The following is a 27,778-nucleotide window of genomic DNA, read 5'->3' on the forward strand; positions in this document are numbered from 1 at the left end:
GACGGTGGCACTAAGAAAAAGACAGGAGGCAGAGCTGGAGGTGGAGCTGAAGATGTTGAGATTCTCTTTGGGAGTGACAAGAATGGACAAGATTAGGAATGAACATATCAGAGGGACAGCTCAGGTGGGACGGTTTGGAGACAAAGTCAGAGAGGTAAGGCTGAGACGGTTTGGACATGTGCAGAGGAGAGACTCAGGGTATATAGGGAGAAGGATGCTGAGGATGAAGCCACCAGGCAGGAGGAGAAGAGGGAGACCAAAGAGGAGGTTTATGGATGTGCTGAGGGAGGACATGCAGGTGGTTGGTGTGACAGAGGAAGATACAGAGGACAGGGTGAGATGGAAACGATTGCTCTGCTGTGGTGCCCCCTAACGGGAACAGGTGAAAGAGGTATGTACATTAGCACATCAGTTGAACTCATTTTGTGTAAGTTGGTGAAAATGTCTCTTCTCATGTGGAAATGAAACAATAAAACTTAGGGACAGTTTTAGTTTTGGGACTGACTGATTCAGGCCAAGCCGTGGACTCTGGGGACTTTTGGACTTGTCCTCAGTGGGGGACAGAGTGGTTCTGTGCCACCTCAGCCACCTTCTTTAGCAGTCCTGCACCATGTTTGGGGCCCTGATGGGGGAAGGCACACGGGGCACCGGCCACTAAGTGGACAAGAGACAAACCTCAGTAACCTGCACCGACACCACTCAACTCTAACTCTGGAGTGACCTTTGACTTTTGTAAGCTGTTTTGTTACACATTTACCACAGCATTCTGAGAAACCTTTTAATATTTATTTAGACTTGGTGTGATGGCGACGCGTCATGGCGCCGAGCAGATGGGACCCCGGCGGAGCTTCATGCGTTGCACAGGTTGGTGTTGCAGCAGGTCCAGTTGTCTTTCTGACAGAAGTCCTGCCGGATGCAGCCCTTCTCTCCAGACTCTGGATGGGACAGAACAGTTCAGGTTCACATCCTGGTCCCACAAAACACAAGAAGGTTCTGACAAAACAATCTCCCATCATGCTTTGAGAGACCATTATTCAGGAACACATTTGAGCTAAAAAAAAAAAAAAAAAAGGCCTCTTCCAACAGAAGATTCCAGAATCTGGCTTCCAAATGAAGAAGAGTCGTAATTCACAGTTCACTGGGAACTTGCACCACCTTATGTTTACAAGTAGAAAAAGGAAACCCCAGACCCCTCTGGCCCACATTTCCACTGACAGGACGAGGAGGAGCTCAGAGAGTCCTGGCAGATGGCTCTCATCCTCTGTCCTGTCAGTTTGAGCTCCTGAAGTCCAGGAGGTGCTACTGACCTCCTCTGGCCAGAGGATCCTTTAAAAAAATCTTTTATACCAAATGCCATCGCCATTATGAACTCGACAAAGTGACCAACCCACAGACAAAACCTGAACTGTTTTACTTCTGTTTTATTTATCTTACTAGATCTTATTTTACATTTTATTTATCTTACTAGATCTTATTTTACTTCTTCCTTTATTCCTATGTATTTCACTATAACTTATCTTTGTTTTTTGTGCCTATTATATGTTTTTATGTATGACAATGTTTGTATTTTAATGTTGTCTTTTTTTGTACTGGTGAGCCGAAGACAGTTTTCCAACTCTGTGGACAATAAAGAGTTATTCTATTCTATTCTATAATTAAGATGAGTTGGAAGCAATTGATCCAAAACTCAATGCCGGTGGAGGGGACACTTCTGCTAATCCACTAACAGCTAATTAGTGAAGGTAACTTTTTTGTTAGCGGATTAGCTTTTCAGATAACTTTGAAAACCATCAGCGGACCAATTAACTTCCGCTAAATTTAGTTCTGATAACTTTTAGTGTTAGAGCCATTTTTGCAGTTTAATTGAAAATGCATATTTGTATATTTAGATTTAATATTCCATTAATATATGTAATGGAATTTTGTGTTAATTTCGGAAAATTTATGTAAGAACATAGAAACATAATTGCTCTAATGTGATGCAATTTGATTGGCTGCCAAGTTTAGTAAAAGCTTGAGGACGCTAATGGGCAGAAGCCTCGAGCCTATGAGCATCACAGTCTTTTGACCGTCACACTACTCACTTTAGAAGTCAGGAATTCATCTTTTGTTTTTGTATGATTTAAGTTTTAGTAAAGATACAAACATAAGAAAAGCTTGGATTCAAGACCTTTCATTTCCTGTCACGTGTCGCGTGTAAAAGAACTTGGAGGTTCAAGGCTAATGAGTCAGCTCGCTGCACTCATATTTAGACCACGGGTATAGTAAATAAAGCTTAACAGTTAAAAACATTTGTAAAGCCTGAAATCATAGGTTTTAGTTCCTGCCTGTTACATGTTTTGTAGCAGACAGACCGCTATGAGAGGTGGAGTTCAACCCTCTGTCAGCAGAGGAGGGCTACCAGACAGAAAGGAAGAGGGAGGAAAAAAAGTCATTTATTTTCACACTATACAGACTTTCAGCTAATTCCGACAAGTCAGTTACTTACTGAAGCATGTGGTGGGTTTTACAAATAAATCTGTATTTGCAAATATGTCATGTTTTTTATTTGTAAAAAAAAAAAAGGCAATTTGAAAACTGAAAATTCTGTTTAAGTCCTTCATCACTTTTAGCGAATGTGTAGCAATTGGTATTCACACTGCCATCTACTGACCATCCAGCAGATGGCAGTGATTATAAAAGCTAACTTTTCAGTTAGCGGATTAACGGTTATCAAAGCTAACTTTTTGGTTAGCTGCGCCCACCACTGGTCAACGCCTGTGAGACTTGTTCATGTAGATTTTAGGTTCTTCTTTCCTGGATGATGTCACATTTCTATCTGACACCTCCAACTCCATCAGGTGCTGAACCCTGAACTTGAGGTTCTGTTGGTCTTATCTTAGGGACCTCGTAGTACCATATCACCCCAATAGAGTGCTTCGCTCTCAGACTGCAGGCTTACTTGTAGTTCCTAGGGTTTGTAAGAGTAGAATGGGAGGCAGAGCCTTCAGCTTTCAGGCTCCTTTCCTGTGGAACCAGCTCCCAATTCGGATCAGGGAGACAGACACCCTCTCTACTTTTAAGATTAGGCTTAAAACTTTCCTTTTTGCTAAAGCTTATAGTTAGGGCTGGATCAGGTGACCCTGAACCATCCCTTAGTTATGCTGCTATAGACGTAGACTGCTGGGGGGTTCCCATGATGCACTGAGTGTTTCTTTCTCTTTTTGCTCTGTATGCACCACTCTGCATTTAATCATTAGTGATTGATCTCTGCTCCCCTCCACAGCATGTCTTTTTCCTGGTTCTCTCCCTCAGCCCCAACCAGTCCCAGCAGAAGACTGCCCCTCCCTGAGCCTGGTTCTGCTGGAGGTTTCTTCCTGTTAAAAGGGAGTTTTTCCTTCCCACTGTAGCCAAGTGCTTGCTCACAGGGGGTCGTTTTGACCGTTGGGGTTTTACATAATTATTGTATGGCCTTGCCTTACAATATAAAGCGCCTTGGGGCAACTGTTTGTTGTGATTTGGCGCTATATTAAAAAAAATTGATTGATTGATTGATTGATTGGACCTTTAAGACTGATGTTCGTTAGTTCCCGGGTGTTAATTTGGACCTCTTGATGGTTCCCGAGGACAGACTTGTGGCCCCAGAATTCTTCAGATGACAAAAGTTCCACATTGAACCCTGAATTCTAACAAAGATCACTCAGAAGCTTTTGGAAGTCATTCCATCAGTGTGTAGAACCTTCTAGATTCTTCCACACGGTGACTGAAAGCTGAAATCTGTGTTTTTCCTGATTTTGAAGGTTTTTAGCTGGAGGTGTTTATGGCTTCATGGTCGAGGAAAACACACGACCTGAGCTCCAAAGAAGACATCAGCTCCAGGCTCTGCTCTGTCCAGCCTGGAGTGGATGGTGAACTGAGCTGGACTCCAGTTTGAAAGTTCCTTGGACTTTAAAACGGTTCTGTTTTGGTCCCTCTTTAGACACAGCTAAAGCTCCACTTTAAAACTTCAGGTCCACAGACCGCCTCCTGTTGATGAAGCTGTGTATCACACCTGAAGGCACTGTGATCACATGGACACACCCACAGTCACACCAACAGGAGCCACTTCCCCTGAGGAACAACTCACCTTTTGTGTAGCACGCCTGCTTGACCTCCGACCTGCACTGCAACACCTGGTTGTTGAGCATCAGGAAGTCTTTACCATAACACTCGATGTAAAACTGCCCCTCTGGAAACACAAACACACCTGGTCAGATCACCGTGTCTCGCCCGCTGTGTCATGGTGTGTTTTCATGAAGCTACACACAGAAAAAGAAACACTCACAGTTCCTTGAATGGCCACAAGGCTGGCTCCAAAAGTGAGCAGGTTCCCATAGAAACCCATGTTAAACTGTCCAACTTTAGAGCAGAAATAAACACGTTTACAACCTGATACAAAAAACAGTTTTGGTCTCTATAGATAGTTTCCTCCTCCAACTGGACAACTGGACAGGGGTGAATTTTTTTCTAAAACCTTAGTTTAAAGTGCATATCACTAGAGAATGAAATGTCAAATGAGCTGACTATTCTAAAGAGATAAAGAATTATTTAATTTCAATTTCAATTTATTTTCATTTATATAGCGCTAAATCACAACAGACTTGCCTCAAGGTGCTTCACACAGGTAAGGTCTAACCTTACCAACCCCCAGAGCAACAGTAGTAAGGAAAAACTCCCTCTGAGGAAGAAACCTCAAGCAGACCAGACTCAAAGGGGTGACCCTCTGCTTGGGCCATGATACAAAACATAAATTACAGAACAATTCACAGAACAAATATACAAGAAATGCTATTGGCACACAGGACAGGAGGATCGCCAACACGAATAGAACTCCCATCTCTGGATGGAGCTGCACCTTAAACAGAGAGAAAAAACAGAATCAGGCATCAGAAAGACAAAAAATACTGTATAATTTGTCAGCATTAAACAACAAGAAAAACAGGAAATACTAAGGTGATCGCCGGCCACTAGCCCTAAACTTCACTAAAAGACCCAGAATTTAGGTAAAGTTGAGGCCGCGGCACGCTCCAATTACTAATAAATGAATTAAAAGAGTAAAAAGCGTAAAACAAAACTGTACCAGTATGCTAGCCATATGAAAGGGAAAACAAGTGCGTCTTAAGTCTGGACTTGAAACTCTCCACAGAATCTGATTGTTTAATTGATGCAGGGAGATAATTCCACAGAACAGGGGCACGATAAGAGAAAGCTCTGTGACCCACAGACTTCTTATTCACCTTAGGGACACAAAGTAGTCCTGCACCCTGAGAACATAAAGCCGATACGTAAGGTTTAATTAGGTCAGCTAGGTAGGGAGGTGCCAGTGTAACGGAGGCCAGCAGGTGTCGCTGTGCAGATGTAGTTAGTAAACCTCACTCCCAACAGCTCAAAAGGATTCTCTGGTCACAAGGCCAGAGCCCTGGGTTTTAGCTTTCTGGTTAGAGAGTCTGACTTCCATGCCGAGGATCGTGAGTTTGCGTCCCGAGGGAAGCGAATGGGCGGAGTCATAACAACACAACGCAGAGTGCAGCCGCTACACCAGCCCATGACTAATTTTATAGGTTTGTAGCAGAACCTTAAAATCTGATCTCACTGGGACATGAAGCCAGTGAAGAGACGCCAAAATGGGTGTAATGTGGTCAAACTTTCTGCTTCCTATCAAAAGTCCAGCTGCAGCATTTTGAACCAATTGGAGACCCCTAATGCTAGACTGCGGTAAACCAGAAAATAGAACATTGCAGTAGTCCAATCTAGAAGAAATAAATGCATGGATCAGGGTCTCAGCATCAGCCATAGACAGGATGGGACGAATCTTCGCTATATTTCACAGGTGGAAGAAAGCAGTCCTAGTAATATTTGTAATGTGGAGGCCAAAGGACAACGAAGGATCAAAAATTACCCCAAGGTTCCTCACTTTGTCAGTGTGATGTATGACACACGAGCCGAGGCTGAGCATTAACTGGTCAAATTTATGCCGATGTCTCACTGGACCAAGAACCATCATTTCAGTCTTATCAGAGTTTAAAAGTAGGAAGTTTATAGACGTCCAACTTCTCACTGCTGCAAGGCAATCTTCTAAGGATTTTATGTGAACGAGATTACCAGCAGTTATCGGCATGTATAACTGAGTATCATCTGCATAGCAGTGAAAGGTAATCCCAAAACGCCGCAATATGTGCCCAAAGGGTGCTATATAAAGGGAGAAAAGCAGGGGGCCTAAGACAGACCCCTGTGGAACCCCAAATTTCATGTCACTAAGGTTAGAGGTTATGTTACTGTACAAAACACAGTGAGAACGACTGGTCAAGTATGACGTCAACCATGCAAGGGCACTTCCAGTAATCCCAAAATGATTTTCCAGTCTATCAAGTAGAATATGATGATCCACGGTATCAAATGCAGCACTGAGATCTAACAGCAACAGAACCGTAGTGGTGTCCGAATCCATTGTAAGCAGAAGATCATTCACCACTTTAGTGAGAGCCGTCTCTATGGAATGATATTTTCTAAAAGCAGACTGCAGTGGCTCAAATAGATTATTCTCAGTAAGATAGTCCACGAGCTGCTGTGAAACCACTTTTTCCAGAATTTTAGAGAAAAATGCTAGATTTGATATCGGCCGATAGTTTTTCACTACACTAGGGTTAAGATTAGGTTTCTTAAGTAATGGTTTAATCACTGCATATTTGAAACATTTAGGAACAGATCCAGAAGTTAAGGAAAGATTAATAATTTCCAGCACAGTCGGCCCAAGAGTGGGCCACAGGTCCTTAAACAGTTTAGTTGGTATAGGATCAAATAAACAGGTTGTGCTTTTTGTTGACATTACGAGTTTCATCAGCATGCCTAGTGACATACTATCAAATTCTGTAAATCTAGGTAATACCTCAGTAGTGGTGCCCACATCAATAGCAGGGTGTAGTGGCTGGATTAAGGCATGAATTATGAAAATATTGATGTATTGTTTTTTATTTTTGGTGCCACGTGTCCTGAGAAATTAAGTCATAAACATGAGGAGTTCAGTCTGATTTCACCTGCTGCTGATAAACGTTCAGAAACATCAAGCTGTCAGAAAGGTGGACTTTGATGACATCATGTAGGGTAACGCCCCCTTGAGACGCTCTATTGAATTTTTTTTTTTACAGTGTGAAATCCATGTTTTTTGTGTACTTTGATGGTGAATACACCAAAATGGTCAAAATGTGAGTTTTGGGAGGATGTAGTAAAAAGACCAGTGTTGCTTATTAGGTGGACAGATTTTCCAAAGATAATATTTTGAGGAGGAAGGTGAGAGGTTTTTTGTTTTCGTGTCTCTGGCACAGACAGCAGAAGTGAAGTCCAGCACAGCGTGAGAATGGTCTTCAAAGCATGATGGATCTAACCATGGATTTTATTCTTTGCATTCGTGTGTCCAGGAAAATGAAGCGTGTTTCTTCTCCTGAAAGCGTGGAACCGGCTGTGTTTGTGGTTTATTGCCGCCATGTTGCATCATGCTGTATGCAGGATGCTGGCAAGTCTCACTGAGGAAGACGCTTCTGTGATCACAGATTCGGACGGAACGTGATGGTGAGTGACCACTGTTAGAAGGAGAGCCGGGGACGTGGCCCAATAACAGCATGTGTTATTATTGGCTAGACTGAGCTAACCCGATGGCTAAGCTGCCTGAAGCCGGCGAGTCTGCTGGAGAGTTTTTGTTGTGGGCAAAAGACAGCGCCACCCAGTGGAACAACAATTCTACATGCATCTGTGTGTGAACACAGCAGAAGTGAAATCACAGACACCGTTTTCACCAATGTAATCATTAATATGTATATGTCACGGACATGAATGAGTGAAGCTCATCAGCATCTCACCATGTCATTTAGGTCCTTCAGAATTTATTTTGAGTAAATGCTTCAAGAGAGCATTAGCATGGCAAAAAAACCTTTCAACTGCTGGGGGAGCTGCGCCCCCCCCCTTCAGATTTTTTCAGTAAAATCAGTAAAATTGTTCTTGGGAACATGAGCATGACTAAAACCTGTTAGCTTCTGGGGGGCTCTGCCCCCTATACTCCCCACCTTTTTAAGCATTTTTTTTTTTTGCTTTTTAGCTGACCCCCCTCATTACAGCCCTCTTAACCCCCTGCCACTTTAAGCATTTTTTTTTAATGTAGATGTAAATTAATATTCAAAGTTTTCAGCTAGGTGACAGTAGGGCTGTACAATATGGCCCAATTATCGTATCTCAATATTGTCATATAAATTGTCATGTAAATGTCACTTATATACATGCTGTCCATATTCTTGAGCCGCTTAGGTGTGTAGGGAGAGTTCCCATGGGATAAAAAAGCTTTTCAACCTACCATCCCTGGTTCTCAAGACCAGGAACCTAAGTGGAAATACTCTCTTAAAAAAAAAAAAAAAAAGATATTTCAGTGTACCTTTGTAAACACTAGTAGAGTTCCACCTTAGATTTGGAATGTATAATAGAAGATATACCTTACTGAATTTTCATATCAATATGATACACGATATGACTATGATTTGACACAAAGTGCAGCAACAGTGAAAATTAAACCTTCTTAAACCAAACAGTAATAATATCACATTCATTTTACACTCATCATAAGGTTAGGATACTGTGCCCTCCAAAAGTATTGGAACACTTGAAATTTCACACATTTGAATTTGTTTATGCCATTTTAAATACAAGAAAAACAAAAAATAAAGAATAAAATTTCTAAAATTATCTTCCTCAAACTCAAACTGAAAGCAAATCTCTAAAACTTGATAAAACCTGTAAATAATAATCAGTTTTACTGACAGTTTCCTTTAGACAAGTCAGGGGATGGAAACATGAACATTTCCAAGTCACTGAATATGTCTTGGACTTTATTTACATCAATGATGAAGAAATACAAAAGTTTCTTTCACCAAAACATCAAATCTAGTCTTTCATCTCAAATGTACTTTCTGTCAAATTGTAGCTGAACTTTCAGGTCTTCTTTTGAAGAAAATCCTCCTCTACACCACTTCATCAGGAAGCTGGATTTTAGATTTTTAATTCATTTATATCAAGTTGTAGAGATTTGCTTTCAGTTTGAGTTAAGGAAGATCATTTTAGAAACAAAATGTATCTGAAATAGAATACACAAATTAAAATGTGTGAAATACCAAGTGTTCCAATACTTTTGAGGCAACTGAGAAACAGTGAGGAGCAGCATCTTACATCTCATATATAGAGCAGCAGATAAGAGAATATTTAGAATGGAATCCTGCAAATGATGATACAAACATCAAATTCAGCACAAATAATCCATAGACATGAACGCTTTTAAAAAAAGTGATTGGCCACTTGAATTTTCAGGCAGCCAGGTAGGGGTCAAATGAAGAATTACACAGGGGTCAAAATCAGGGGTGGGCAACTTGTTCCAGAAAGGGCCAAGAGGGTGCAGGTTTTCTTTGCAGCCACTGACTCCACCAGGTGATTTCACTGATTAACTGATTCCATCTGCTCAAAGTGATATTAATCAGTGAAATCACCTTGCTGTTGAGGTGGACACCCAGGTATTTGAAACTGTCCACAGTCTCTATGTCCTCCCCCTGGATGTTCACCGGTGGGTGAGGTGGTGGTTTCCTCCTGAAGTTGATCACCATCTCCTTCGTCTTACTGGTGTTGAGACACAAGTGGTTGCGCTCACACCAGTCCACGAAGTCTGTGATGACCGACTGGTACTCCAGTGTCTTCCCCTCAGACACACGACCCACAATGATGGAGTCATCAGAGAACGTCTGGAGGTGGCAGCTGTCCGTGTTGTAGGTCAAGTCCGAGGTGTAAAGGGTGAAGAGGAAAGGTGAGAGGACGGTGCCCTGCGGGATCCCGGTGCTGCACCTTACCACCTCAGACTAACAGCCGCACGTACTGCGGGCGGTCATTGAGGTAGTCAGTGGTCCAGGCAGCGAGATGTCCATCCACACCTGTGTCCTCCAGCTTCTCCCACAGCAGCGCCGGTCTGATGGTGTTGAAAGCGCTGGAGAAATAAAGAACATGACTCTCACAGCGCTCCCACTGGTCTCCAGGTGGGTGAGCACTCGCTGCAGTAGGTAGATGACAGCGTCATCTACCCCGATGTTGGGCCTGTAGGCGGATGCCCCGCACCATGAGCGAGCTCATATTATTCAGTCTCATTGAAACTTAAGGCCCGGTCCCACTGGCATTTAGGAAGATTTGTGCATGAATTGTGTATGTGTGTACTCTGTGTGTGTGCTCTGTGTGCGTGTACACACAGAGCACACACAAACAGTACACACACACAGAGCACACACATCCACAGAGCACACACACTCTGTTAGCGTGTGTGCTCTGTGGATGTGCTCTGTGTGTGCGCTGTGTATGTGTGTGCTCTCTGTGTGTGTACTCTGTGTGTGTGTGTGCTCTGTATGTGTGTGCTCTCTGTGTGTGTGCTCTGTATGTGTGTGTACTCTGTGTATGTGTGTGCTCTCTGTGTGTGTGCTCTGTGTATGTGTGTGCTCTCTGTGTGTGTACTCTGTGTATGTGTGTGCTGTGCTCTCTGTGTGTGTGCTCTGTGTATGTGTGTGCTGTGCTCTCTGTGTGTGTACTCTGTGTATGTGTGTGCTCTGTGTATGTGTGTGCTATCTGTGTGTGTGCTCTGTGTATGCGTGTGCTCTGTGTATGTGTGTGCTGTGCTCTCTGTGTGTGTGCTCTGTGTATGTGTGTGCTATCTCTTTGTGTGTGCTCTGTGTATGTGTGTGCTGTGCTCTCTGTGTGTGCTCTGTGTATGTGTGTGCTATCTGTGTGTGTGCTCTGTGTATGTGTGTGCTGTGCTCTCTGTGTGTGTGCTCTGTGTATGCGTGTGCTATCTGTGTGTGTGCTCTGTGTATGTGTGTGCTGTGCTCTCTGTGTGTGTGCTATCTGTGTGTGTGCTCTGTGTATGTGTGTGCTGTGCTCTCTGTGTGTGTGCTCTGTGTGCTATCTGTGTGTGTGCTCTGTGTATGTGTGTGCTGTGCTCTCTGTGTGTGTGCTCTGTGTATGTGTGTGCTATCTGTGTGTGTGCTCTGTGTATGTGTGTGCTGTGCTCTCTGTGTGTGTGCTCTGTGTATGTGTGTGCTATCTGTGTGTGTGTGCTCTGTGTATGTGTGTGCTGTGCTCTCTGTGTGTGTACTCTGTGTATGTGTGTGCTCTGTGTATGTGTGTGCTATCTGTGTGTGTGCTCTGTGTATGCGTGTGCTCTGTGTATGTGTGTGCTGTGCTCTCTGTGTGTGTGCTCTGCGTATGTGTGTGCTATCTCTGTGTGTGTGCTCTGTGTATGTGTGTGCTGTGCTCTCTGTGTGTGCTCTGTGTATGTGTGTGCTATCTGTGTGTGTGCTCTGTGTATGTGTGTGCTGTGCTCTGTGTGCTATCTGTGTGTGTGCTCTGTGTATGTGTGTGCTGTGCTCTCTGTGTGTGTGCTGTGCTCTCTGTGTGCTATCTGTGTGTGTGCTCTGTGTATGTGTGTGCTGTGCTCTCTGTGTGTGTGCTCTGTGTATGTGTGTGCTATCTGTGTGTGTGCTCTGTGTATGTGTGTGCTGTGCTCTCTGTGTGTGTGCTCTGTGTATGTGTGTGCTATCTGTGTGTGTGCTCTGTGTATGTGTGTGCTGTGCTCTCTGTGTGTGTGCTCTGTGTATGTGTGTGCTGTGCTCTCTGTGTGTGTGCTCTGTGTATGTGTGTGCTGTGCTCTCTGTGTGTGTGCTCTGTGTATGTGTGTGCTATCTGTGTGTGTGCTCTGTGTATGTGTGTGCTATCTGTGTGTGTGCTCTGTATATGTGTGTGCTGTGCTCTCTGTGTGTGTGCTCTGTGTATGTGTGTGCTATCTGTGTGTGTGCTCTGTGTATGTGTGTGCTGTGCTCTCTGTGTGTGTGCTCTGTGTATGTGTGTGCTATCTGTGTGTGTGCTCTGTGTATGTGTGTGCTGTGCTCTCTGTGTGTGTGCTCTGTGTATGTGTGTGCTATCTGCGTGTGTGTGTGTGTGCTCTGTTGGGATTCCACCTTGCAGCCCATTTGCTGGGGTTTCAGGGTTTTTTCATATTCTTGGGGTTTTCAATTGATTGAATTTTGAATTCTTTCAGTATTTTCATATTCTATATGTTTTCATTTGTTTCTTTCTCTATGTTTTTAATAATGTGTTCATTTTGTCTTCTGTCCTGGTTTGTTCTTCTGTCGGTGGTCCATTGTGAATTGTTACTCCTGAGTTCTGTTGTTCTTTATGCTCCTTACGTGTAAGTACTTAATCGCCTTCCATGTTTTGTCCTTTTGTGATTTCCTGCTCTTGTTAATATTTTCACTTTGCAGCCTCTGTGGTTTTTTGCTGCACTGTGTTTTCTGGGATTTGGATTCTTAATTCACCTCTGCACTTTCAGAATGTTTTGGCCACAATAAAATCACTGTGTTTGATGTACCTCCCTGAGTTTTTACTGCTCCACATTACTGGGGTTCTAAGTGACTCTGACACGTAACAGAATCAAAATCAAACCCCACGGGCAGCTCGCCCAGTTTAGGGACATTTAAGTCTTTTTGTGAACAGTTCAGACTCTGTTTCAATTCTTTTTGTTCCTGTTACAATCCTCTGAAAAGAAAGACATTTTTGAACCAAACATTTTTGAATCTACTGAACACAAATGATTGGGCATTTGATTTGTTTCCTGGGGTTCTAAGTGACTCTGTGTCCGAGATGTAACATGCTGTGTGTGTGTGTGTGTGTGTGTGTGTGTATGTGTGTGTGCGTGTGTGAGTGTTAACTTGATAAACACTTTGTGTCTGTAGGTGAAACTTGGTGCATAAAGTCGTGTCACTGAGTCCAACATGTGATGTTGGACTCAGTGACATGGGTCAGGGTTCTGGTTCTGGTTCGTGCTGCCCATGTTATTCTAACAGTAACTTCCATGAATAAATTATAATAAACTTAAAAAAACTCAAACTTGTCTTTTCTATATCAACATTATGTCTCTCTGAATAAAAGCATCAGAATAAATGTATAAATATGGAATTCTAAATCTTTTTACCAGGTTGGGAGCAAAAGATGAGTCCAGAGCAGAGCAGCAGCAGAAACGTCTTCATGTTTGACTTTATGCTGATGGAAAACCAGCTGGACTTTGCTGTCTGCTGTCATCCACAGATAATCCATTTCAGGACAAATCAACACTTAGGAGCCGGCCCTGGACCCTCGACCCGAGCTGTTTATTCAAACTGTGTGTAGAGATCACAAAGTTACAGCGCCCCCTACAGGCAGCACTCTGTCTGGTGATGGTATTTCATGCACACCACTCATTTTTCAGTCACTAACTCACACGTTAACATCTGACACCCAGTCACACCAATTCAAGTGTGCAGGGCGGGGAGGGTCCACTGGTCCTAACCAATTTATATTATTTGATAGTGTATGTAACAACCCCAAGCTGATTTTAAAGTTCACAAATAAATGTAGTACTTAAAAATAACTAAAATCCAGTTTTGTTCAATTTACAAAAATAAAATATGATCTCCTTCAATGGCGCAACATCGGAGGCCTTTCCAGTTAGCAATGGGGGGAAACAGGGCTGTGTACTTGTGCCAGTGCTCTTTGGAATCTTCTTCTCTATGCTCCTCCAGTACACGAAGGATTGCAGCGAGGGAGTGTACAACCCCAATTTCAGTGAAGTTGGGACGTTGTGTAAAATGTAAATAATAACAGAATACGATTTTCAAATCCTCTTCAACCTATATTCAACTGAATACACCACAAAGACAAGATATTTAATGTTCAAACTGATAAACTTTATTGTTTTTGTGCAAATATTTGCTCATTTTGAAACGGATGCCTGCAACATGTTTCAAAAAAGCTGGGACAGTGGTATGTTTACCGCTGTGTTACATCACCTTTCCTTCTAACAACACTCAATAAGCGTTTGGGAACTGAGGACACTAATTGTTGAAGCTTTGTAGGTGGAATTCTTTTCCATTCTTGCTTGATGTACGACTTCAGTTGTTCAACAGTCCGGGGTCTCTGTTGTCATATTTTGCGCTTCATAATGCGCCAAACATTTTCAACGGGCAACAGGTCTGGACAACACTATTCCAGTTATTAATCCTATTAGCTCAACCAATAACTTGCACCACCTTTTACCAAAATTGGAGCAACTTGAACTTTTGACGCCGTCACCATTCTTGCTGTTTTTACCCCATAACTCCATAATATTCAGTCATAGATAGTCCAAACTATACCCTTTTGGAATCTTCATGATGAGACAAATAACGTGGTATAGTTTTCAACATGATTGGAGCATTTTTAAATTTTGACCCCTGTGTAATTCTTCAACTGACCCCTACCTGGTCGCCTATTGAACACTTAGGTGGCTAATGTGCTTTTACAAAAGAGTAATGTCTAAGGTGTATGTGTGCCAATTTTGGTGCTTGTTTCCAGAAATGAACAATTGTTACAGTTATCTGCTCCACTAGAAGACACAGAGGACAGGGTGAAATGGAAAAGACTGACTGATATGCTGTGGCGCCCCCTAACGGGAGCAACCGAAAGTAGAAGAAGCACAAACGATTACTCTCGTTGCCGGCGCCCTCGAGCGGCTGAAGACAGCACTGCAATGACTTCCTTTCAAATATCAAGTTCACATAAATACACAGCCAGAAACAAAGGAGCATTCACTTCAAAGTAAAAATCCACAAATACATTTTTGTACGTTGTGAAATATAGAGTAAATAAAATTCCAATAATCTAACCTTCAAAAACTTCAACATAAATAACAATTTTCTGCATCAGCTCTGTTTCTTTATGCTGTAGGATTTTGAAGAGGTTCAGCCCTTTTCTCAACTCTTCACTGAATCTTTACCACACTGAAATAAAAAGGTGGTGAAGAACTGTTGAAGTCTTTTTCTAAAATCACTACTTAACACACTAAAGCTGGATTCTTGAGAAAGACTTAATTCAATGATTAATACTTAAAATATTTTGTCCTCATCCTTGAAATGTGCCAAGTTCTCATATGGTTTGATAATTTCATTCCATCAGATCCCAACTGTCAGTATTTTGTGATAAAACTACAACATAATTCCCTAAAATAGGACACATTTTCTCCAAAATAGTGGTCCTGTCTTTAAGATAAACCACAAAAACAAGCTGTTTTATTTTGAAGAGTAAAAGCGGAAGTAGCAGCGTGTGTTGTCGCATGCGTGTCGGTATTTTCGTTGGTGGATCGGTACCAGTGTCGTCCTCCGTCCGGTTCATGGCCGTATTTTACCGGCAAACTCACCAACAGCGTCTTCACGGAGGAAACATAAAGTTCAACGGGAAGGAGCGAAACTTTTCCAGCCGTAAGAAAGCTCAGGAGTTACGGTAAGCCTTACAGCGAACCGCCCCGCCGAACTTCATGTCACGAACCGAACACGGTCAGTACAAAGCAGCGAACAAAACCGGTCATTTCTTTTTCAATCTTTTTTTTTTTTGTTTTTAATCATAGTTAACTTTGTCTTCAGCTCGTGGAGGCGGGAACAAAAGGCTTGCGACTCGTTGCTATGGTGAAGCGACATTGCGTGACGTCACTGATCCTCGATCATTATGGCACATTTAAAAAATAAAAATAAAGCGGAACAACAGTAAAAAAAAAAAAAAAAGCACATTGACTACAACCGGTCAGATAAAGCGGTTTGCTTAAATTCAGAATTAAAATAAAATTTGAATCTGCATGAATTTTTTAGCAATAAGTCATTTTATTCGGTCGCTCATCCGGGTATTTAACCTCAGTGGGTTAGTTGACAGCAGGATTCACGAGGGGACGGTAAAAAAAAGAAAACATAAACGTTCATAAGGAACACTAACCGGTGTTCCTACTTACTATCACTGTTGTATAAATAAACTATATTTCATACGGAGTCTTACAGCTGTGCAAGTTGTAGCAACATACTCCCATTCTTTCGTGAATCTTGTTGCTGTCTGCTGTGTGTGTGCGCGCTGATTCCACTCACTGTGCTCTGATAGACACGAGCTTTAATATGATTAGGTTATTGTGAGGGAACGCAATAATGTGGGCCAAAAACAATTAACTGCCATGTCACTAGGCGGGCTCCGTACTTCACAAACACGGTAACTTAAAAAAAAAAAACTGACTGTGAGGCTGCATGTTCAACCTCCAGCTGAAATGCAGAAAAAGAGGGATTTAAAAAAATTATGCAGGGACCCAGTCCACCAACCTTTATAAAAAAAAAAAAAAGGTTAAATTTTACAAGTTGGAGAAAACAAAACAAAAAAACAGTCACATCCCATCCCATTTCAGCAAAATGTCAACACTTTGGCGCAGCTATATTGTGCTGTTGCTTAGGGAGAGTCCTGGACTATTGATGTTTAGAAACGCAAAAGTACTTTTTATCCAATTACTCGATTAATCACCAGAATAATCAATAGAATACTCAATGACTAAAATAATCGATACCTGCAGCCCGAGACGGAACGTCGTCTCATCGTGTTGTCATGTCTTATCGTGTCATCTCACAATGTCTCATCGTGTTGTCAGCCCACAGTGTTGTAACATCATCTCATCCTGTTGTCATGTCTTATCATGCCATCCCACAGTGTTGCAGTGTCATCTCATCATGTTATCATGTCTTATGTAATGTCATTGTGTTATCATGTCTTATCATGCCATCCCACAGTGTCGCAGTGACATCTCATCGTGTTGTCATTTCTTGTCGTGTAATCCCACAGTGTTGTAACATCGTCTCATCATGTTGTCTTGTCTTATTGTGTTATCCCACAGTGTTGTAACATCGGCTCATCATGTTGTCTTGTCTTATTGTGTTATCCCACAGTGTTGTAACATCGGCTCATCATGTTGTCATGTCTCATCATGTCATCCCACAGTGTCACATTGTCATCTCATCGTGTTGTCATGTGTTATGACATGATAAGACATGGCAACAACATGATGAGATGACATTGGTACAATGTGGGATGACACGGTAAAACATGACAGCACGATGAGACGACGTTCCAACTCGTACACTACAAAGAGGCCAAGTACAGGTTTAGCAAGGAAGTGGGCTTTGCTAGATCACATTACTCTGAGAACATCCAGGAGCAAATTTCAGAGAATGATGCAGCCTTGGTGTGGAAAAGTTTTAGGCAGATTACCAGTTACAAGCCTAAAACCCCCCACTTCACAGACGACCTACAAACTGCAAATAGACTGAACGAGTTATATTGTCGTTTTGATGGCCAGTTTAGCAGCCCTCACACTCCTCCAGCCCCAGCAACATACAGCCCCTTTCACATTGGCGTATTCGTAGAGCTGCTTATTACAGTGTATCGTCTACGCTGCAATGAGCAGCTCTCCGCCCACTTCACGTGGAGTTTTTTTCTCAATACGCAGCAGCATGTTGAGGGCTACGCATGTAGGACGGAAGAAATTAAACATGTTTAATTTTCTTCGGCGAAGAGCGCTGGACACAGTTTGAAGCAGGTCTGCGCAGCACAGCGTTACTGCAGGCAAGTCTGTGCAACACTGTGCTCCTGTACACAACCAAAAACTGAGTGCGTCAGTTGGAGAACATGAGAACATGATCACACAGCCCACAGCACCTGTGTGTTCAGAACAGGGAATTGAACCTCAACTCAGAAATCCAGAAACACAACAGAAACAGCAGGTCGGTCGCTCACTCTCTCTCACGTGCATGCTCTCACTCACTCTCTTTCTCTCTCTCTCTGTTTGAACCTGTGACTTTAAAATAAACGCGCACTCGCTGCATGTCGGTGCGATCATCAGACGACCTGATCAATCAGTCTGATCAAATCAGCGGACCTGATCGGAGCAACCAGAGCTTTAAAAGTTTAACGAGTCACAGCATTTCGTTCAGGGCAGCCTTTACCACAGCCAGACTCAGCAGCATCTGGACACAATGAAAGTGATCCACCAAAAAAAAAAATAACTAGGACTGCAAGCAGTCATATACGGGCCCTCGTTCCGCGCAACCACCTACCCAGGGCAGTGTGTTCTCTTGTGACCACATGTGGGCATGTGCATGCAGGGGCAACCACTCGTCACACAGTTAAAATTTTAAACAAATCACACAATGCATCAAGGAGTTATGACATGTTGATTGTTCATCCACTAGGGGGCACTCAGTGTACAAACAGAGGGGCTGGGTGTGTTCAGGAGCCAACCGTCATCATACATGTGAAGTTTCAAGTCAATCAGGCAAAGCATGAAAGAGTTATCATGACTTGATGTTCCATGGCAAAGGGTCAAAATGGCGGCACCATAGCGGCCACACCTTTCAACATAGAGAAAAGCTTTCGATAACTTTTGGTCAGTGTCATCTCTGGATGCTGTCAAAGAAATTTGAAGTGCATTGGACAATATCCCTAGGAGGAGTTCATTCAAATACAACAAGTGGAAATCATTGCAAAATGAGAAGAAAATTCAAAATGGCCACCTTCCTGTTTGGAGTAGACTGATGGTGCAACAGACTTTTTTGTACGTCTATGCAAGTCACACATGTGTACCCATTTTCATCTCCCTACTCCAAAAAAACCCCTATGGGGAGGGGTTTTTGAAATATTCAAGGAGGCGCTATTGAGGCATTTTGCCCCGCCCATGGGCGAGGCCCCTATGAATTGTAAGAGGTTGTTGTGCATGACCTGTGTATCAATGTTCATGATGATGTGACAAAATTAAAGCTGTCAAAAGGAAGAACGTAATTTCATGGCGAAGGGGCGATATTTGGTACGCCGCCACACAGAAGCCGTTACTCGTAAGTTCACGGTGATCGTTGCCTACATTCAACAACTTGTTCTGCATGTTTTAGAAGTGGAAGGAAGATCATGGGGTTAACTATGTGACTTCAGTACCTGTTTAAGTATAGTGTTCCATGGCGAAGGGTCAAAATGGCGGCACCATAGCGGCCACACCCTTCACCATAGAGAAAAGCTTTCGATAACTTTAGGTTAGTATCATCTTTGGATGCTGTCAAAGAAATTTGAAGTGCATTGAACAAAATCCCTAGGAGGAGTTCGTTCAAATACAACATGTGGAAATCACGCCACAATGAGAAGAAAATTCAAAATGGCCTACTTCCTGTTTGGAGTAGACCCATGGTGCAAGAGACTTTTTTGTACGTCTATGCAAGTCACACGTGTACCAATTTTCATCTCCCTACTCCAAAAAACCCCTATGGGGAGGGGTTTTTGAAAGTTTCAAGGGGGTGCTATTGAGGCATTTTGCCCCGCCCATGGGCGATGCCCCTATGAATTGTAAGAGGTTGTCGTGCTCGACCTGTGTATCAATTTTCATGATGATGTGACAAAATTAAAACCGACAAAAGGAAGAACGTAATTTCATGGCGAATGGGCAATATTCGGCACGCCGCCACACAGACGCCGTTACTCCTAACTTGACGGCGTTCATCGCCTACGTTCACCAATTTGTTCTGCATGTTTTAGAAGTGCAATGAAGTTGATTGGGTTAAGTATGTGACATCAGGACCTCTTAAAGTAAAAATAGGACATTTCCCGCCACCACCGGGGGGCGCTATGGTGCAGGTGGGAACTTAAGATATGTAGACGTTCAGGGCGGAGCCCTCATCATGTCCAGCAAGTTTGAAGGATGTACGATGAAGCGATGCCCCTAAAATATAGAATTTCGGATCCGGCCGGACAACTTTGGAAAGTTTGGTGAGTTTTTGAGCATGTGAAGAGGCCGAAATTTCGATTTCAAAAGTGAGAATAATAATAATAATAATAATAACTAGGACTGCAAGCAGTCATATACGGGCCCTCGTTCCGCGCAGCCGCCTACCCAGGCCAGTGGGTGCCCTTGTGACCACATGTGGGCATGTGCATGCAGGGGCAACCACTCATCACACAGTTAAAATTTTAAACAAATCACACAATGCATCAAGGAGTTATGACATGTTGATTGTTCATCCACTAGGGGGCGCTCAGTGTACAAACAGAGGGGCTGGGTGTGTTCAGGGGCCAACCGTCATCATACATGTGAAGTTTCAAGTCAATCAGGCAAAGCATGAAGGAGTTATCAGGACTTGATGTTCCATGGCAAAGGGTTAAAATGGCGGCACCATAGTGGCCACACCCTTCAACATAGAGAAAAACTTTCGATAACGTTTGGTCAGTATCATCTTTGGATGCTGTCAAAGAAATTTGAAGTGCATTGGACAAAATCCCTAGGAGGAGTTCGTTCAAATACAACATGTGGAAATCATTTCAAAATGAGAAGAAAATGCAAAATGGCCGACTTCCTGTTTGGAGTAGACTCATGGTGCAAGAGACTTTTTTGTACGTCTATGCAAGTCACACATGTGTAACAATTTTCATGTCCCTACTCCAAAAAAAAAACCCTATGGGGAGGGGTTTTGGAAAGTTTCAAGGGGGCGCTATTGAGGCATTTTGCCCCACCCAGGGGCGATACCCCTATGAATTGTAAGAGGTTGTCGTGCTTGACCTGTGTTTCAATTTTCATGATGATATGACAAAATTAAAGCCGTCAAAAGGAAGAACGTAATTTCATGGCGAATGGGCAATATTCAGCACGCCGCCACACGGATGCCGTTACTCGTAACTTCACGGCGATCATCGCCTACGTTCACCAAGTTGTTCTGCATGTTTTAGAAGTGGAAGGAAGTTGATGGTGTTAAATATGTGACTTCAGTACCTGTTTAAGTATAATGTTCATATGGCGAAGGGTCAAAATGGCGGCACCATAGCGGCCACACCCTTCGACATACAGAAAAGCTTTCGATAACTTTTGGTCAGTATCGTCTCTGGGTGATCTGTAAGAAATTTGAAGTGCATTGGACAAAATCCCTAGGAGGAGTTCGTTCAAATACAACATGTGGAAATCATGCCAAAATGAGAAGAAAATTCAAAATGGCTGACTTCCTGTTTGGAGTAGACCCATGGTGCAAGAGACTTTTTTGTACGTCTATGCAAGTCACACGTGTACCAATTTTCATCTCCCTACTCCAAAAAAACCCCTATGGGGAGGGGGTTTTGAAAGGGGGCGCTATTGAGGCATTTTGCCCCGCCCATGGGCAACGCCCCTATGAATTGTAAGAGGTTGTCGTGCTTGACCTGTGTATCAATTTTCATGATGATGTGACAAAATTAAAGCCGTCAAAATGAAGAACGTAATTTCATGGCGAATGGGCAATATTCGGTACGCCGCCACACGGACGCCGTTACTCGTAACTTCATGTTGTTTATCGCCTATGTTCACCAATTTGTTCTGCATGTTTTAAAAGTGGAATGAAGTTGATTGGGTTAAGTATGTGACATCAGGACAGGACATTTCCCACCACCACCGGGGGGCGCTATGGCGCAGGTGAGAACTTAAGATATGTAGACGTTGAGGGCGGATCATGCCCAACAAGTTTGAAGGATCTACGATGAAGTATGTGGGCGTGACAGCCATTCGAAGTGAAATGGCGTGCTCCGAAAAGCTCGCCAAAGTTTGACGACCCCTAGCAGCCACGCCTTTTGACTTAATTAGAATCTTTTGATAACTTTTGATCACCATTGTGTTGTGATGATTTTGACCAAATTTGAAGTCGATCGGATGAAATCCCTAGGACAAGTTCGTTCAAATGTAATTAGTGGAAATGGCCAAAAATGGCAAAAATTTGCTCAAAATCGAAACTTTAAATCAAAATGGCCAACTTCCTGTCGATATTTCACCATGACAGTAAGAGACTTTTTCGTGCGTCCTGGCATGGTAAATATGTGTACCGAATTTCGTGAGGCTACGACGAAAATGCCCAATGCGGAGGGGTTTTTGAAAATGTCTAGGGGGCGCTATTTCGCGATTTTTCTGCGACCATATGCGAGGCCCCCAAAATATCGAATTTCGGATCCGGCCGGACGACTTTGGAAAGTTTGGTGAGTTTTTGAGCATGGGAAGAGGCCGAAATTTCGATTTCAAGAGTGAGAATAATAATAACTAGGACTGCAAGCAGTCATATACGGGCCCTCGTTCTGCATGACCGCCTACCCAGGGCAGTGTGTTCTCTTGTGACCACATGTGGGCATGTGCATGCAGGGGCAACCACTCATCACACAGTTAAAATTTTAAACAAATCATACAATGCATCAAGGAGTTATGACATGTTGATTGTTCATCCACTAGGGGGCACTCAGTGTACAAACAGAGGGGCTGGGTGTGTTCAGGAGCCATCCGTCATCATACATGTGAAGTTTCAAGTCAATCAGGCAAAGCATGAAAGAGTTATCATGACTTAATGTTCCATGGCAAAGGGTCAAAATGGCGGCACCATAGCGGCCACACCCTTCAACAGAGAAATGTTTTCGACAACTTTTGGTCAGTATCGTCTATGGGTGATCTGGAAGAAATTTGAAGTGCATTGGACAAAATCCCTAGGAGGAGTTCGTTCAAATACAACATGTGGAAATCACGCCAAAATGAGAAGAAAATTCAAAATGGCCGACTTCGTGTTTGGAGTAGACCCATGGTGCAAGAGACTTTTTTGTACGTCTATGCAAGTCACACGTGTACCAATTTTCATCTCCCTACTCCAAAAAAAACCCTATGTGGAGGGGTTTTTGAAACTTTCAAGGGGGCGCTATTGAGGCATTTTGCCATGCCCATGGGCGACGCCCCTATGAATTGTAAGAGGTTGTTGTGCTCGACCTGTGTATCAATTTTAATGATGATGTGACAAAATTAAAGCCGTCAAAATGAAGAACGTAATTTCATGGCGAATGGGCAATATTCGGCACGCCGCCACATGGACGCCATTACTCGTAACTTCACGGCGTTCATCGCCTACGTTCACCAATTTGTTCTGCATGTTTTAGAAGTGGAATGAAGTTGATTGGGTTAAGTATGTGACATCAGGACCTCTTAAAGTAAAAATAGGACATTTCCCGCCACCAGCGGGGGTCGCTATGGCGCAGGTGGGAACTTAAGATATGTAGACGTTCAGGGCGGAGCCCTCATCATGTCCAGCAAGTTTGAAGGATCTACGATGAAGTATGTGGGCGTAACAGCCGTTCGAAGTGAAATGGCGTGCTCCGAAAAGCTCGCCAAAGTTTGACGACCCCTAGCAGCCACACCTTTTGACTTAATTAGAATCTTGATGATTTTGACCAAATTTGAAGACAATCGGATGAAATCCCTAGGACAAGTTCGTTCAAATGTAATTAGTGGAAATGGCCAAAAATGGCAAAAATTTGCTCAAAATCGAAACTTAAAATTAAAATGGCCGACTTCCGGTCGATATTTCACCATGACAGTAAGAGACTTTTTCGTGCGTCCTGGCATGGTAAATATGTGTACCGAATTTCGTGAGTCTACGATGAAAAAAGCCCAATGCGGAGGGGTTTTTGAAAATGTCTAGGGGGCGCTATTTCGCGATTTTTCTGCGACCATGTGCGACACCCCCTAAATATCGAATTTCGGATCCGGCCGGACGACTTTGGAAAGTTTGGTGAGTTTTTGAGCATGGGAAGAGGCCGAAATTTCGATTTCAAGAGTGAGAATAATAATAATAACTAGGACTGCAAGCAGTCTTATACAGGCCCTCGTCCGCGCGACCGCCTACCCAGGCCAGTGGGTGCTATTGTGACCACATGTGGGCATGTGCATGCAGGGGCAACCACTCATCACACAGTTAAAAATTTTAAACAAATCACACAATGCATCAAGGAGTTATGACATGTTGATTGTTCATCCACTAGGGGGGTACTCAGTGTACAAACAGAGGGGCTGGGTGTGTTCAGGGGCGAACCGTCATCATACATGTGAAGTTTCAAGTCAATCAGGCAAAGCATGAAGGAGTTATCATGACTTGATGTTCCATGGCAAAGGGTCAAAATGGCAGCACCATAGCGGCCACACCCTTCAACATAGAGAAAAGCTTTCGATAACTTTTGGTCAGTATCATCTTTGGATGCTGTCAAACAAATTTGAAGTGCATTGGGCAAAATCCCTAGGAGTTCGTTCAAATACAACATGTGGAAATCATTTCAAAATGAGAAGAAAATTCAAAATGGCTGACTTCCTGTTTGGAGTAGATTCTTGGTGCAAGAGACTTTTTTGTACGTCTATGCAAGTCACACGTGTGTACCAATTTTCATCTCCCTACTCCAGAAAAACCCCTATGGGGAGGGGTTTTTGAAATTTTCAAGGGGGCGCTATTGAGGCACTTTGCCCCGACCATGGACGAGGCCCCTATGAATTGTAGGAGGTTGTCATGCTTGACCTGTGTATCAATTTTCATGATGATATGACAAAATTAAAGCCGTCAAAAGGAAGAACGTAATTTCATGGCGAAGGGGCGATATTCAGTACGCCACCACACAGAAGCTGTTACTCGTAAGTTCACGGTGATCATCGCCTACGTTCAACAACTTGTTCTGCATGTTTTAGAAGTGGAAGGAAGTTCATGGGGTTAACTATGTGACTTCAGTACCTGTTTAAGTATAATGTTCCATGGCGAAGGGTCAAAATGGCGGCGCCATAGCGGCCACACCTTTCAACATAAAGAAAAGCTTTCGATAACTTTTGGTCACTATCGTCTATGGGTGATCTGGAAGAAATTTGAAGTGCATTGGACAAAATCCCTAGGAGGAGTTCGTTCAAATACAACATGTGGAAATCACGCCAAAATGAGAAGAAAATTCAAAATGGCCGACTTCGTGTTTGGAGTAGACCCATGGTGCAAGAGACTTTTTTGTACGTCTATGCAAGTCACACGGGCGTGACAGCCGTTCGAAGTGAAATGGCGTGCTCCGAAAAGCTCGCCAAAGCTTGACAACCCCTAGCAGCCACGTCTTTTGACTTAATTAGAATCTTTTGATAACTTTTGATCACCATTGTGTTGTGATGATTTTGACCAAATTTGAAGACAATTGGATGAAATCCCTAGGACGAGTTTGTTCAAATGTAAGTAGTGGAAATGGACAAAAATGGCAAAAATTTGCTCAAAATCGAAACTTAAAATCAAAATGGCTGACTTCCTGTGAGAATAATGATAATAATAATTAATAATAATAATAATAAACAGCGCAATTACAATAGGGTCCTCGTAGGACGTTGCCTACTCGGGCCCTAATAATAATAATAATAAACAGCGCAATTACAATAGGGTCCTCGTAGGACGTTGCCTACTCGGGCCCTAATAATAATAATAAATAATAATAATAAACAGCTCAATTACAATAGGGTCCTCGTAGGACGTTGCCTACTCGGGCCCTAATAATAATAATAAATAATAATAATAAACAGCTCAATTACAATAGGGTCCTCGTAGGACGTTGCCTACTCGGGCCCTAATAATAATAATAATAAACAGCGCAATTACAATAAGGTCCTCGTAGGACGTTGCCTACTCGGGCCCTAATAATAATAATAATAAACAGCACAATTACAATAGGGTCCTCGTAGGATGTTGCCTACTCGGGCCCTAATAATAATAATAATAATAAACAGAGCAATTACAATAGGGTCCTCGTAGGACGTTGCCTACTCTGGCCACAATAAATAATAATAATAATAATAAACAGCGCAATTACAATAAGGTCCTCGTAGGACGTTGCCTACTCGTATATATATATATATATATATATATATATGTTTGTATGTATGTATATATGTATGTATGTATGTGTGCATATAATATATGTATATATGTATCTATATGTATATATATCTTACATATTTGTCTTAGCTCATATACATTCTGTACATTTTGTAACATTGTTATAGTGTAAAGTTTTTATTATATATTATTTGTTTTACTGTTCTATTTTTTTTTTTTTGCACAGAATTTTGTCTTTTATGTTAGCACTGAGTACCGCAGCAATTTCCTAATGTTGTGAACTTGTTCACTCATATGGGAATAAAACTTTTCTGATTCTGATTCTGATCCCACAGTGTAGTAACATCGTCTCATCATGTCATGTCTCATCGTGTCATCCCACAGTGTCGCAGTGTTATCTCATCTTGTTGTCATGTCTTATCGTGTCATTTCATCGTGTTGTCAAGTCTTATCGTGTCACCCCACAGTGTCGCAGTGTTATCTCATCGTGTTGTCATGTCTTATCGTGTCATTTCATCGTGTTGTCAAGTCTTATCGTGTCACCCCACAGTGTCGCAGTGTCATGTCATTGTGTGTCATGTCTTATTGTGTTATCCCACAGTGTAGTAACATCATCTCATAATGTTGTCATGTCTCATCGTGTCATCCTACAGTCATCTCGTGTTGTTACGTCTATTGTGTCACCCCACAGTGTTGCAGTGTCATCTCATCGTGCTGCTATGTCTTACCGTGTCATCCCACAGTGTCGCAGTGTTATCTCATCGTGTTATCATGTCTTATCGTGTCACCCCACAGTGTCGCAGTGTCATCTCATCGTGTTATCACGTCTTATTGTGTCATCCCACAGTGTCGCAGTATCTCATCGTGTTGTCATGTCTTATCGTGTCACCCCACAGTGTCGCAGTGTCATCTCATCTCGTTATCACGTCTTATCGTGTCGTCGCAGTGTTATCTCATCGTGTTGTCATGTCTTATCGTGTCATCACACAGTGTCGCAGTGTCATCTCATCGTGTTGTCATGTCTTATCGTGTCATTTCATCGTGTTGTCAAGTGTTATTGTGTCACCCCACAGTGTCGCAGTGTCATCTCATCGTGTTATCACGTCTTATTGTGTCATCCCACAGTGTCGCAGTATCTCATCGTGTTGTCATGTCTTATCGTGTCACCCCACAGTGTCACAGTGTCATCTCATCTCGTTATCACGTCTTATCGTGTCGTCGCAGTGTTATCTCATCGTGTTGTCATGTCTTATCGTGTCATCACACAGTGTCGCAGTGTCATCTCATCGTGTTGTCATGTCTTATCGTGTCATTTCATCGTGTTGTCAAGTGTTATTGTGTCACCCCACAGTGTCGCAGTGTCATCTCATCGTGTTATCACGTCTTATTGTGTCATCCCACAGTGTCGCAGTGTTATCTCATCGTGTTGTCATGTCTTATCGTGTCACCCCACAGTGTCGCAGTGTCATCTCATCGTGTTGTCATGTGTTATTGTGTCATCCCATAGTGTCGCAGTGTCATCTCATTGTGTGTCATGTCTTATTGTGTTATCCCACAGTGTCGCAGTGTCATCTCATCGTGTTGTCATGTGTTATCGTGTCATCCCACAGTGTCGCAGTGTCATCTCATCGTGTTATCACGTCTTATTGTGTCATCCCACAGTGTCGCAGTGTTATCTCATTGTGTTGTCAAGTCTTAACGTGTCATCCCACAGTGTCACAGTGTCATCTCATCGTGTTGTCAAGTTTTATCGTGTCATCCTACAGTGTCCCAGTGTCGTCTCATCGTGTTGTTACGTCTTATCGTGTCATCCCACAGTGTCTCAGTGTTATCTCATCGTGTTATCACGTCTTATTGTGTCATCCCACAGTGTCACAGTGTTATCTCATCGCGTTATCACGTCTTATTGTGTCATCCCACAGTGTCGCAGTGTTATCTCATCGTGTTATCACGTCTTATCGTGTCATCCCACAGTGTCGCAGTGTCATCTCATCGTGTTGTCATGTCTTATCGTGTCATTTCATCGTGTTGTCAAGTGTTATTGTGTCACCCCACAGTGTCGCAGTGTCATCTCATTGTGTGTCATGTCTTATTGTGTTATCCCACAGTGTCGCAGTGTCATCTCATCGTGTTGTCATGTGTTATCGTGTCATCCCATAGTGTCGCAGTGTCAT

At 42.8% G+C, this 27,778-nt stretch overlaps 2 protein-coding genes across 2 annotated transcripts in view; one reads left to right on the plus strand and one right to left on the minus strand.

Moving 5' to 3' along the window:
- Positions 1-627: 627 nt before the first annotated feature.
- wu:fj16a03 (uncharacterized protein LOC335475 homolog) lies at positions 628-13,168 on the minus strand. The gene is made up of 3 exons (XM_034185137.1): positions 13,055-13,168; positions 4,106-4,207; positions 628-935 (listed from the first exon to the last, which is right to left on the minus strand). Exons 1-3 carry the CDS (start codon positions 13,107-13,109, stop codon positions 850-852), a joined length of 243 nt encoding a protein of 80 aa, XP_034041028.1. The 5' UTR covers positions 13,110-13,168; the 3' UTR covers positions 628-849.
- Positions 13,169-15,174: 2,006 nt separating this feature from the next.
- LOC117523308 (ninein-like) overlaps positions 15,175-27,778 on the plus strand; it is a 142,377-nt gene continuing 129,773 nt past the window's right edge. The window contains 1 exon segment of the mRNA XM_034184796.1: positions 15,175-15,428. The gene's annotated coding sequence lies outside the window, so the exon portion shown is untranslated.

The sequence above is a fragment of the Thalassophryne amazonica genome, chromosome 13, assembly GCF_902500255.1.
Source record: "Thalassophryne amazonica chromosome 13, fThaAma1.1, whole genome shotgun sequence".
Taxonomy (NCBI): domain Eukaryota; kingdom Metazoa; phylum Chordata; class Actinopteri; order Batrachoidiformes; family Batrachoididae; genus Thalassophryne; species Thalassophryne amazonica.

Coding starts and splice junctions, on each gene's coding strand:
- wu:fj16a03 (XM_034185137.1), bottom strand. CDS start 13,109: ATGAAGACGTTTCTGCTGCTGCTCTGCTCTGGACTCATCTTTTGCTCC. Junction 4,208..13,054: donor CATCTTTTGCTCCCAACCTG/GTAAAAAGATTT, acceptor TTGTGTTTCCAG/AGGGGCAGTTTTACATCGAG. Junction 936..4,105: donor GCAGGCGTGCTACACAAAAG/GTGAGTTGTTCC, acceptor TGTCCCATCCAG/AGTCTGGAGAGAAGGGCTGC.